At 45.3% G+C, this 13,770-nt stretch overlaps 1 protein-coding gene across 2 annotated transcripts in view; it reads left to right on the top strand.

Moving 5' to 3' along the window:
• Nucleotides 1-13,770, top strand: part of Igsf5 (immunoglobulin superfamily member 5) — a 36,872-nt gene that overhangs the window by 3,726 nt on the left and 19,376 nt on the right. Inside the window, exons 2-3 of one of the 2 annotated variants that reach the window (XM_026777557.1) lie at nt 2,807-3,124; nt 7,959-8,258. In XM_026777557.1, coding sequence (XP_026633358.1) covers nt 2,807-3,124; nt 7,959-8,258 — 618 coding nt within the window. The remainder of the gene's footprint in view (nt 1-2,806; nt 3,125-7,958; nt 8,259-13,770) is intronic. The other variant, XM_026777558.1, reaches the window with a different exon arrangement.

Raw genomic sequence — 13,770 nt, 5'->3', positions numbered from 1 at the left:
ATAGATATATAGATATATGCCAGAGGGCTGGGGTGATGCTTCCAACCAAACATTCCAGACTCCTTGGATAAAGGGGGTGCCAGGGAGCTGAGGTGATGCTTCCAAACAGTCACCTGGCCCCAGGTTTGTCTTCCAAGCATGCACATGGCCCCAGGTTTGTCTCCCAGTACTATATATTCAGGTATTACGGCTCATGCTTGCAATTCTGGCACTCAGGATCTGGAGGCAGGAGGATCAGAAGTTCAAGGTTGTCCTTGCTTACTTCACAAATTTAAGGCCAGCTTGGGAGACCTGAGATCCTAGGTCAAAAACAAACCAAAGCCAAAACCCAAAGCAAAAGTGGCAAAAACAGGTAGCCTCAAACTCAAAAGAATTTCCCCATGGCCTAGGTTCCTCTGGCTTTGCTCCTACCTGTCCAGCTGCAGTGGAAGGCTGGTCTGTGAGTGTCATGTGGTTCATCAGTCCCTGAGACAGTGGGTGGTACCTTTACATACTGTTTTTGGAGCAAATTGAGGTAGCTTCTACTCATACTACCCTCCAACTTTGTAGGCTCTGCCGCCCTCACCCACTCCTCTCTTTCGGCCTTGCAAGCTCCATGCGGTTCCACCCATCCTCTTACATTGGGGCAGAAAGTGTATTATGGGGGCTGGGGTTTCCTCCTTCCCAAGGCATGTGAGTTAGTCTATTTTCTTCAGTGCAACTCCAGGTTCATGGCTAGAGCTGACTCCGTGTCTGTAGCTTCCTTGGAGTCTGTTCTGGTTGGTTTTTGTCTACTTGGCACTAACCAGAGTCTGTAAAGAGGGAACATCAATTGAGAAAATGCCTCCATTGATTGGCCTATAGGCACGTCTGTAGGGCATTTTCTTGATTAATGATTGATGTAGGAAGACCCAGTTTATGGTGAACAATGCAACCTCTGGGTAGGTGGTACTTGTTGGCATAAGAAAGCAGGCTGAGCAAGCCATGGAGTGTAAGTCAGTGAACAGTGTTCCTCCATGGCCTCTGCAGCAGTTCCTGCCTCTAGATTCCTGCTTTCGCTTCCATTAATGGACTGTGACCCAGGTTATGCAAGTTGACATAAACCCTTCCCTCTCCAAGTTGCCTTTGGTCAGTGTTTTATCCCAGCAATAGAAAGCAGGCAAAGACAGAGTCATTTCTAGTTTGTTTTTTTTTTTCCTTGAGTTATTTTGGTTTTTAGTTGAAGGTCAAGATGGTTCTGAATTGAAGCACAATTACTAAAAACTCAGAGACATATATATATTGGGGTTCAACATGAAGACCAGAAAAGCAAAACAGTCAACTACTGGCTCTTACCTCAACCTCAGTCTGCAAATGGCGATCCTGCCTCCAGGAAACCACAGAAGGAGACAGAGACTGAGAGCTGTCTCCTGCTGTTTTATAATCCTCTCTAGTTCTGGGATTAAGGGCATGTACCACTACTGCCTGGTTTCTATGGCAAACTAGTGTGGTTACTGGGATTAAAGGTGTGTATCATTGCTGCCTGGTCTGTAAGACTGTCCAGTATGGTTGTTTTTCTTTTCTGGTCTTCAGGCAAGCTTTATTTATTAAAATAACAGATAAATGACACTACACTCGATCACTCAGACTGGGTCCAGTGACCATGGAGAACATCCACTCTGCAGTGTCTGTTAGGAACACATTTTCTTTCTTCTTTCTGTCATACCTTGGGCATGGTGGTGTGCACTCAACCACTGACTTGGTTCAGGTGCCTTCTCACCTTCATTTAGCTCTGTCCCATCTAGGCCAGCTGGCCTCTCCTGGCCTTGTCTTCCCCAGAACCCTCCCCTCTGCGGGTCCTCATGTGAGTGTAATCCTTTTCTCCATTTGTGAGTCCCTGAACAAGGAAACTCTGCCCCATGGTACATTCTGGGTGATCATGAAGTACTAATGTGTGGCTCCCTGTCATTCCCAGGGATGTTCAGGGCTCTGCTTAGTTTCCTTCAGGGACTGCCTCATGCTTGCCCTTCTAGGCATGAAGAGAAGGGCTAGCTTGTCGACCCACAGGGATTATAGAACACCAAGGTAACCCATCCTGACTGATGGGTTGGCCTGCAGAGAAACCATGGCATATGCTGTTTCAGGGGTCTCCTGAGGGACAGGATTCAGGGAAGAGTCTGTGATTCAGGGTGGCAAAGCCTGAACTCGGGTCCCAGTTCTACTACTGTGACTGTAAGTCCTGGGTGTCCTGTGGAGAGGACTGGTCCCCTTTGGAGGCTGTGGAGGAGAATCTGGTTCCCCATCTCTGCTTGCTGGTTATTGCAACCCTTGGCATTCCTTGCTCCATGTGTAATCCATCACTTGAGTCAGTTCCCCTCCTCACATGGAGTTCCTCTCTGTATATTCCTGTATCTTAGACTCCTCTGCCTTTCTCTTACAGAGAACCTAGGCTTGAAGCTGAGGTCCATCCTGCATCCAGGATGATTTCATATCAGGATCCTTGGCAAAGTATATCTGCAAAATCTCTTAAATGCTCCGTTTTGTGGCATTGGTGACCGAGAGCTTCTAGGGAATGGTGGTGAAGCCCAGGCTGCCTGTCTAGGGGAGTGTAGTTGGAGGCTCGTGTTGGTGAAGCCCAGGCTGCCTGTCTAGGGGAGTGTAGTTGGAGGCTCGTATTGGCCATGGATCTACCAGCAGTCCTGGTCTTTGGCCTCAGGGTCAATAAGGTAGACAGGCTGAGCCTTCAGATGGACACTCAAGAATGACAGCGGACTAACAGGTTAAATGACATCGTTGACTTATGTCAGATAATTCATTTTACTGCCCTGAAAAACTGATTTCCTTCTAGCTTCTGGATCCAGTTATCAGATCATAGAAGGTCCTCAGAATGTAACAGCTCTAAAGGGCTCAGAGGTGCGCTTCAACTGCACCGTGACCCACGGCTGGAAGCTCATCATGTGGACTCTCAAAAACGTTGTGATGCTGAGTATCACTTCCCAGGAAACCATCATCACCAACGACCGCTTCACCTCCGCCAGTTACAACGGGAGCGACAGCTTCATTTCCGAGATGATCATCCATGATGTGCAGCCCAGCGACTCGGGGCTTGTGCAGTGCAGCCTGCAGAACAGTGACGTGGTTGGAACGGCCTTCCTCTCCGTGGAAGGTGAGTCAGCTGGCGGGCCTTCTGAGGCTCACAGTCGTGATGTCGGGACGCGTGGGGTCCACACTCAGCGATGGTGGTGCATACTGTAATTCTGAACTGATGACTGCTGTGTGTATCCCTTACCTCCCTCCATCCCTGCATCCTTGCATGCACAGTCTGACTTCATTGTTCTGAATAATCTGAGCCAATGCTTGCTGAGCTTATGTCTCTCTCCTTCCCTCCCTCTCCTTCTTCCTTCCCTCCCTCTCTCCTTCCCTCCCTCCCTTTTTCTCGTTCCCTCTTTCTTTTCCTCTATTCTCCCTCCCTCCTTTCCTGATTGATCTCCTTTCCTTGTTTAACCCTTTCCTCCCCCTGCCCCCCCCCCCGCGCCCCGTGAGATGGGTTTATCACTTCCCCATCCAATCTACTCCAGTGTCTAACTGCTTTTCTGAAACCATTTTCTGGAGTTCTTCATCATGTAACTGCAGCTCCTCTGATTTGGACAGTTGGGGGTCACGGCCCTTTCTCTAGCTCTTTGTCTACCAGCATATACTTTGTTATATACATTATCGAGGTGGAAGAATGCTTTAACTACTTTATGACTTTGAATTTCTCTGATCTACTTTTCTTCTTGCCCCAGTGACTACAGCTGTTAAAGTCAAAGGTGTGTGTTTTCCAAATACACCATGTATTTAAGAGAAAAGGGTAGACACTAGTCTATACTGCCATAACTTATTTTCATATGTAAAGGTAATTTGGTGTCCTGAAGATCACTATAAATTGATAAAGGTAAAGGATGTGTTTTATGGGGCTTTAGATAGTTTTACCCAAATCAAGACCCTTTGACACTTTTTGAAAGTAAGTTTATATATTATTGACAGAGGTTGTAATTAGTGGATTACAAATTTCTATCAGATATTTTTTGGCAGTGTTGGGGACCAAACTCAGGTCCTTGTGGTCTCTCTCCAGGGCTCTCCCATTGAGTTGAGCTTTGTCCCAGTTTTCTAGAGTTTTGATTTCTATGAAAGCATTTTTTATGAGAACAAGCTATGTCTTTGAGATTTTTTTTTTATATATCCACTTATTCCCCCACCCCAATGAAATCCCAGATTCTGTCTGTTGTCAAATCAAATGTGATAATATTTGGTGAAAAAGCATGTAAAAATATATAATTTGTATTTGCATTTTACAATAATTTTTCTTTAGAAATTGAATTAAATTCAGGATTCTTTACTTTGGGGTATCTTTAATTTGTTCAATTAATTGTACAGTGATATTTTCTAAGTAGTGATTGTTGCGGGGTTACCTAGAACTCTCGGTCTAGTTTGCATGCCGAGGTTCTCCTATTTTAATTCACTTATAATGAAAAGAACACAGGACATGGGTTCTGCTTTTGCCTTTCTCACTTGTCAACCAATGAGACTCCTGCACTGGCTCCTTCCTTCCTCTGTAAGGTGGGATGAGGCTCCTCTATTTAGCTCACACATCTGCTGTGAGGACCAGATGATAAAACCACAAAAGACTCCATTACTTTGTCCCATGTAGCTTGATGTACATCCAGCTGGGTGTCCAGAGTGGCCTAGTGGTTAGAAATGCAGGCTTGGGAACCTGGCTGCCTGGGTTCCCATTCTGTCTTTGTTGCTTAGAGCTATATGGTCTTAACAAAGCACACAGTGACTTTGGCTGTGGGTTGCTCATGATCAGGCTGTTGTAGCATGGGGTAGGTGGGTCGATAGAAAGCCTTTACCATAGTGTCTGACTCACAGAACATTTTTTTATTTTTGCAAAAGAGAATACTAATCTAGAGGGCAGGCTCAGTTGGTAAAGTGCTCGCTACGCAAACACGAGAGCCTGAGCTTGGTTCCCTCAGAACCCACATGGGAAAGCTGGGTGTGGTAGTGCATGCCTGCAATTTGCAACTGGTGGAGACAGAAGGGTCCTTGGGGCTTGCTAGACAGTCAGACTAATGAAATTGGTGAGCTCTAGGCTCAGTGGGAAGGGAGACTCTGTCTCAAAAAACAAGATGAAGAATGATTAAGGAAGACACCTAATGTTGGCCTCTGACATAAACACACACACACACACAAACACACACATACATATTATATTATATTATATTATATTATTATATTATATTATTATATTATACAGGACAGAAGACCTTCAAAGACATTTTAAAGACCCACAGATGAAAATGTTTTCTTGAAGTGGGAGTATCTCCGAGAGAGTAGAAATAGATCATATGAGGGCTGTAGGACTGGGTCCCCAGTCCATGCTCAGTCCTCTGAGGGCTGATAGAAATGGGGACCACAGTTAACATTTAGTCCTCTGGGGACTGAGAGAAGTGGGGATCCCAGACCACACCTAGGAAGTGGGTAGTCATGCATCATGTGAATACAGACTGGAAGGTGGGGCTCCTTACTGCTGTGCTCATGACATGTACTTCTGAGAAAATGCACACAGTTCTGAAGTGGTCCCCAAGGCGCTCAGCCTGTATATCTGCCTGAAAACCTCCGGCACGTACCTTAGGCATTGGTTATTGAAGCTTTTGGGTTTAATATGGAGAGAAGAACAAGCGTCTAGGGCACTGAAGCTTTCTCCGGGGTCCTGCACAGGCACGGCAGTGGGCAGAGCTGCTCTGTTGTCGCAGGAACACTAAGCAACGGGCTTTCCCCATGAACACAACCTTGGAGAAAGAGGGAACGCCCATGAAACACCAAGACCCATTTCCTTTTCCATCCCCCGTTTCAGTAGAGCAGACGCAACTCCAGCTTGAGTCTCTACGGCTATTCCTGAGACTGTTTTTGAATAATGTCTTTGTCATGTTCGTGGATAACCCTGTGAAAGCCTCCTCCAATGGGGAAAAAGGGGCTGGGGGGAGCTGGTTCTCTCCTTCCATCATGTGAGTCTTGGGGCTCAAACTCATACCATAAGTTTTGTCAGCAGGGGACTATCTGCTGAGGTGTCTGGAGGGCCTCTATTATCTGCTATCTTAAATCTCCTTCCCATCAAACAAAACAGAGGAGTTGACAAAATAATGACCATGTAAAACCTAAGCCCTTCATATTAAAGTCACCTGCCTCTCGTTCGCTCATTTACAGGAATGCTTAAGGTTAGCACAGACATCTTATTCTAGGGGAGCATCCAGGAAGTATAGCATCCCGGAGCAAAGAGATATGGCAGAGCCTCTCTGGTCCTCTCCAGCTCCAGGGCATGACTTCTCGTCATGACCGAAGACAAGGCTAACACGCTCGTGACTCTTCCAGTCCCATTCTCCCGAATGCTCAAGGGAGCTTCATGCTGCACATTGAAAAGGTCTTCTCAGCCATAGGCCAGCATCGTCCACATTACTGAGTATGATAAAAACCACACAAGGGCAAAATCTAGTCAACCGCCTGATAGGGCTGTGGTCCAGAGGGAGAGAGAGGGAAAACCCTCCTTGTGGTTTCAGGTTCAATAGTGAGCTCACCTTCAAGAAGACACTCCTGTTTGAGTTTTGGCATGACATCAAAGGATAGCCATGGTTATTTAAAAAGGCTACGCAACACTGTGCTCATCTGTGGAAGTCAGATTTCCTTCTCACTCTTCAACAAAGCAGTCTTCTAACCTGTGAATGAAGCTGCCAGCTTGGGAACCTAGCTGAACACAACAGAGATTTGCGTAGACCAACATTGCCATTTGGTTTATTAATTTTTTTTATTAGTTTAAAAATGCAGCTTAGCAGAAATGTGTTCATTTACATCAGCATGTAATGAGTTACGTTTGTTATTTTTAAGTAAATATTTTGGAATAGTTTATGGAGGAACTATCCACACAAAGGAAGTTCTTTGGAGTCTCTTGTGGCTTTTAAAAAGGAACTGAAACCAACATGTTTGAAGATCATGTATTCTAGCCAAATTATTCCCTTTATGGATAGAAAATGCAGAGGTGGGGGCTGGAAGACCCCGAATTTCAGTAGTTACTCTGAGTGATGGAGCCATGTTGTGCCGCAGAACCTCGAATAAGAGCAGAGTTTGCCATCCCTGGTCCAGTGTTCTTTTCATTATATCAACAGCTGGGGTGGTGCCTGGTAGCACATTGGAATTTAAACATTTGAATGCATATGTATGTCACTAAGGCTGTGTCTTTGCTGGGGCCATCCTTCAGGCTAGTTCAGTAATGTCAGCACAAGTAAACATCGTTTTCAGTTGGATTCCTGGTGGCGTGAAGGCTGCCACTGGCAAGTGGGTTCTTGGAGAAAATATTGATCTAAGTCAAGGATTCCGAGACTGAATTGGGTTAATTTGGTTTATAATAGATTTGATTTTGATATAATTTAAAAATTTATTTTTAAAGGAATATGCCAGGCAGTTCTTTTTTGAAGTTTACTGCTGAGTGAGGCAGCACTTGCCTGTCTTCCCTGCTCCTGGGAGGTAGAGGCAAGAGGATCTCAAGTCCAAAGCCAACTTAGAGTGATGTTTGGAGAGCCAGCCTGGGCTACATGAGACTTTGTCTCAAAACAAAACAAAAAAAGTTTATGACCCCAAATTATAAAATGAAGGTGACTTAACATAAGAGATTTGCTGTTTGTGAGTCTCTGGGAAAAGAAATATAGATTATTCCCCTTCCAGGATTGCCTGAGAGAATCCAGTAGCCCCACGCCAGTGCTCCTTGATTTGTATTTCTCATTATTCTCAGGAGACACTTCACCTTCTCGTAAGAGCAAAGCAGGTGTATATAGACATGGTAGATAAGACCTGAACTGTGGTTTCCTGGGACAGACACAGCCTTCCTGGGGCCTGATATGTAATTTGCAGCTAAAATTGGGAAAATCCGAACGCTATTATTCCTTGGCTTGTTTCTTTCTTCTCTTTAGTTATGGGGACCCTGAACATTCCCAACAGCAGCCTTGTAGTCACGGAGGGTGAACCCTGTAACGTGACTTGCTCTGCCCTGGGCTGGACCCCACTCCCAGATATTTCCTGGGAGCTTGAAGTCCCAGTAAGCCAGTCCAGCTACTATTCTGTTCTGGAACCGGGTGACTTTACAAGGACCCTGAGTGTCCTGGCTCTCATACCCCTGGGCAATGGGACCTTGACCTGTGTGGCAGAGCTGAAGAACCTGCAGGCCAGCAAATCCTTAACTGTCAACCTAACTGTGGTTCAGCCCCTGCCTGGTAAGTGAGCCTCGCCAGCCAGAAAGCTATGAGCGACCATTTCCAGTTCATGGGAGGGTCAGGCTCTTGGTCACTATACATGGCCAACCTGGACTGTGACCTTGACGTTAGGTGGAGATAGTGATGTTGTCAATCCAGTGGCATGGACTCAGTCTATGATCTACCTATCCTTATGATTCCTTCTTGAAAGTTTTTCTTTTTCCTAGCTGCAAATGAACCACTGCAAAACCCTGTCCACTATGTAGGTAAGAAGACAGCAGGTTCAGACACAAATACTTGACTTAATGTTTTTCAAAACTGAAGCTGGTGGCTAATATTTATAATCCTAGCATTCAGGAACCCAGGCAGTAAGATGGCTGAGAGTTTGAAGCCAACCTGGGCTATGTAGTGAGTTCCAGAGAAGCCTGGTTTATAAAGCGAGATTCTGTCTTGAAAAACCAAAACAGTGTCTCATTGTCTAACTTGACTAGGTGACAAAACTTCCAGAGGAATACACTGGGACATAGCAGAAACTCTAACCTTGTTCATTAAAGGGACCCTGTGGAGCCTGTGAGTTCTGAGCTGGCAAGGGTACAGGGGTGATGTGGGAGGACATGAAGTTTATTTAGAAGAAGGGATGCTGTTGGGCATAAACCCAGGGCCTCATATGTACCAGGAAAGGGATCTACCTCTGACTTCAACTCCAGTCACACGAGCCCTGGAGACTCACAGTAAACCCCTCATCTTACAGAAGAGGAAGGGGGTCCTGGAGAAAGCAGGGAGAATCTCTTCATTCTCTTTTCCTGTTCCAGCATTTCTTGGCTTGTCAAAGTAGCTCTCTGACCCCCAGTCTTCATTTTCACATGGCTTCTGTGAGCATGTGTCTGTACATATCTTTGTCTCTCTCTCTCTCTCTCTCTCTATCTGTGTCTGTCGGCCTTTCTCTCTCATAAAAATTCAGTTTATTCTGTTCATGATAGTCTATTCCTGTCCTTATTCTTCTTGGTGTTTAGCTTGGTCTCGGGCTGCCCACCCCCTCAGGTGACTTTCTGACATTTTCTTATTAGCTTTTGGGCTCTCGCTCAACCAGGTACTCCTTATTCACTTCGCTCTGCCCATGTCCAACACAGCTCTCCCACAAGCTACTTAGAGACAATGAAGTCTGGTCCAGGCTTTGACAGGCAAGACTGAAAGACAAAATTCTGTTGGTACCAAACAGACAAGAACTGACGGTTGAAAACCCACATTTCACCAAGATAATGAGGAAGCCCAGAGCTCTGGTTGATGGATGGCCCCTTCTAGAAATGAATCCAATGAATTAGCTCTCTGCCATCCTTTTCTTCTGAAGGAAAGGGCACTTCATTCCCCCTATCAATGGAACTCTTCCTTAACTGGGACTGCACCTTAATTACAGCAGCTGTCGGCCAGAGGGCTGGGAAGGAAGGCTCTGCGGGTGGGCAGCAATGAGCCTTGCTTTATTGGACTCATTTGCAAAAGGGTAATTTGTTTCTAAATTATTCATCAAGATCAGAGCAGCTGGTATCTGGCTCTGTGTTGTGTGTTTTATGCAAGTTTTATTAGCTGCAGACCTCCTTCCACCTTGCCGGTGGAGCTAGAGGAGCTGGGATCAAGTTCGTGGAGAGTAGAGAGGTGAGCCACCTGTGATAGTTGCCAGACTTCCTCAGGGTGGGGAACCCCAGTTCTGTACCCCCATATGTACCACAAGGCTGGGGGGGTTATCCTTAGGTGAGCTCAGAAAGTCTAATGGACTTGGGTCACAGAGTATGTGCTGTCCCAGAGATCAAACACTCACCTGAAGAAGGCGCGTGGGAAGCCAATGCTTGTCTTCAGAGCTGGTTTCTCAGTTCTAGAAAAACCAGTTTTCTTAGTTACTGAAACCACAAACCTGTGGGCAGCAGACAGCCACATTAGAAAGCAAAGACCCTTGGTTATTTGTTGGGGAGAGATGTGAATGAATGCTTACTCACTCCAGATAGGAGACTAGTGATGCACCAAAGAAATCTTGTTACCCAAGAAGTTTATTGGGGTCACTTACGGGAGTATGAATGACTCAAATGCATCACCAGATTGATGATTCGGGACCACTGTATTCATGGAACACCCTGCACGACTTACAGGCAGTTCCACTGAAGGGTCTTCCAGCAATTATTACAGCTTATATAGCTTTGGGGAAGAACCTGTGAGTCTTGTGACTTTCGTTACCTTCCTGAATGTTTTGAACCTCTTCCATTTGGGACTCTTCCATTGGGAGGAAGGAGCTACACAATAACCCAACAAAGATATATTCCAGTGAACAGCATGGCCGCAGCAGATATGACCCTGTGGGTGTCCCCTTAGTGCTGGTTTTCCGCATGTATAGGTTGTGAAGTGAGGCCGCATTCTAGGGCACATGAGCATCTTCTCAGATGCAATGATCTAGTTTTATTTCAATTCATTTCCATGAGAAGTGACAAAGTCAGACAGAAAAGGTGGTAGGCACAATCCTGTTTCCCCCTGAGGTAGACAGGGCGGCGTCCTCCTGGGGTCTACGCAGCAGGAGTGGTACTGCGCCTCTCTGTTCTTTCCAGTGACTGCAGGCAATCTTTGATGTTCCTCGGATTGGAGAAGCAGCCCTCTGACCTAGACCTTCTTTTCTGCATGGCCTCCCTGACGACATGACTGGGCACGTCACATGGAGTTCTGAGGCTCAGTTTTCCTGCATGTGAGATGGGCAGGCAAGCTGTTTTGTCTCCTGGCTATGGATCATTGATTGGAGGAGCCTGGATGCCTGTGCTGAGGCTCAGTCCCCTTTAGAAGCTCTCATTTAATTGGTTTTTATGGAATATGATATCTTTGATATTAAGTTCCGAAATAACTGGTTTAAGAGTACTTAGCCTAAAATCTTAAACCCTGCTTTCTACTTTAGGTGGTCAGGTCCCACAATCTAGATAGACCATAGATGGATGCTCTGTCTAGCCCATGTGACTTGGGAGGAAGTTAATTTGCCTCTTTGAGCCCCTGTTCTGTCATCTGTGAAGCTGAAATAATTGTAGCACTTGCATTGGGAGAAATAAGTATACTGGAATGTCCAAGACAATTTCTCAATGTGGTTCCTGCTCCAGAGCAGGAAGGACAGAAGGGCAAGCAGTTTTCACAAACATTAATGCCTCACACACCCATGTCCTCTCTGGTCAGCTTGGGTTTTGTATGCAGTGATGACATTTTATGGCAATGCAGCTTATGTTGAGAAATTCTACACATCTGCTTTAATGTTGTGCTAACTCTTTCCAGACAGAACACTTGGGAAAATGATTCTTTCCTTCACAGATTGGAAAAGGATGGTCCCCAAGAACACAATAAAGTCAGTTACGTGTTCCTGAGGAGCACACAGGGGTGGGAAGAGCTTAGGGAGCAGGCCTTGATGTTTAAACCTGAAAATAACCATAGTAGTCACTGTGGGTTGCTCAGATAGAGTGTATCCACCCTCTCCAAGGGGCTCTGTCACTCACCTGAGTCATATATTCACTGCCCTGAACAAAGCAGCAGCCATACCTTTCCAGATGTGACAGAGTAGGAAGTGTGTTAAGAACCTGGCTTTTTTGTGCTGAGCCATAGGGCAGGTTTCCAGGGCTCTTTCTTATCTTATCTACACTGAGAACAGATTGGATCACGAATCATTCCAAGAACCTGTTTTTCTACCTATTATCATTTTTTTTGGCTTAACAATAAGACTGTTGTTTTCAATGAGCTGTGAATGATTTATTCCAAAATGACTTTCTACTAAACAAGATTATCCGTGTTTTATACACACACACACACATACACACACGCGCGCGCACACACATGCACACATATATGTAACAGGAGGTAAATGAAAAACATTATTAAAAAAAGACACCTAAACAGTTCCAGTAGTGTCTTATATTTCCTGATGACCCCGGACATGATAGACTTGATTAGAGGAGATATGAGCAGATGTGTCTCAAGGGAGAGACTCGGAGGAAGACTGGACTTCCAGGGAGAAGTGAATACCTAGACGGTGTCAGTGTGGGGCTGTTGCATGCGGCTGGGTATGGTGGCTGAAGTAAGATGACAGTGAGTGATACCACGAGTCTCCCAATTCCCTTCTAGACTCAGTCATCAGCCCCAAGGGGTGGCCTTTCCTCTGTACACACACCCACACTCAAGGAGAAAGCAGTCACTCTCTACTCAGTCGAGGAAGCTTGTGAAATCCAGCCTGGTTCGACAAAAGATTGGAATGTTAAGTAGAAGAGGCCATGGGCAAGGAATGTTTGAGTGGTTAATAAACATGCTGTCATAAGTAGGGAGAATTCAAGCCTATCTCTTACATCAGGAGCCAGGCCTCCTGTCTAGCCCCAGCCAGTTCCCTTATCGTGAAAACGTGTGACATTTGCAAACTTAGGTTTGAGAAAGGCAGTCCATCTAACTTGATGTAGGGTGTCCATGGCGATTGTAAACACATGAGTTCTACCTCAGAATCTTTCACACACATTTTTTTTGAGTTTAAACAACCTGGTAGAGCAAGACATGTGACTGGCAAGTGAATCAGAGGCCAAAGGCAACCCAGAAAGTAAACAGGGGCCACAAAAGGGATTAGGTTCTCTGGTGGGAAGCCCAACGTGGTTGAGAGTTAAGAGGCTTCTGCACAGACAGAAGTCTGCTTTTATTCTGAACTGTGAGAGTCAAGAATGTAGCTCAGACCTTAATGATATCATTATTGTGTTCATGGTAAGGTAAGCATGGGAATATCCCATAATGGGGCAGAGTGGCCTCTGAACAGACTGTGCTTTCATTTCCTTGCCACCCAGACCCCCAAAATCATACAAAATTATATGAATTGCAACACTGTTTGGTCAAGGGCTCAGGCATATTCCTAGCTATCTCTTACATCCTAAATTAACCAATTTCTATTATTTTATATTTTACCATGACGCTCATGGTTTGTTACCTCATATTTTACTTCTTGGGTGACTATGTAGCATCTGCTTGACACTGCCTTCTTTCTCTCTGCATTCAGTTTAGTTTTCCATCCTAGCTATAGTCTGCCCTGTCACAGGCCAAAACAGCTTCTTTACTAATGAATGGCAGCACACAGAGGGGAATGCCACTAGAGTGGCCTGAATGACATTCTGAAAGTGTATGCCACCAACCTTTTGCATGTGAAGCATTTGGAGTGCCCTTGCAGTCCTCTTGACTCTGTCACTGGAGCAGGTTTGAATCTGATTGATCAGTGGGCATTACAAGTGATTCCCAGTGTTGTGCTCTCTAACTATGGGACTTCTTTGTGACAGCATCCCAGTTTTGGGGGTTGGGGAGGTATGATAAGGAAAAGACACAATCCTATCTGCTCTCTAATATCTTTTTAAAACACATTTAAACCTTTCTGAGATTATATTATGTTATTTCCCCTTCCCTTCCTTCCCTCCAAATCTTTTCATATACTCCCTCTTGTTCTTTTTTTAAATTCATGTCCCCCTTTCTTTGATTCTCTCTCTCTCTCTCTCTCTCTCTC

This window comes from Microtus ochrogaster, unplaced genomic scaffold (assembly GCF_000317375.1).
Source record: "Microtus ochrogaster isolate Prairie Vole_2 unplaced genomic scaffold, MicOch1.0 UNK72, whole genome shotgun sequence".
Lineage (NCBI taxonomy): Eukaryota > Metazoa > Chordata > Mammalia > Rodentia > Cricetidae > Microtus > Microtus ochrogaster.
The sequence above is the reverse complement of the archived record's forward strand: the minus strand, read 5'-3'. Positions and strand labels throughout refer to the sequence as shown.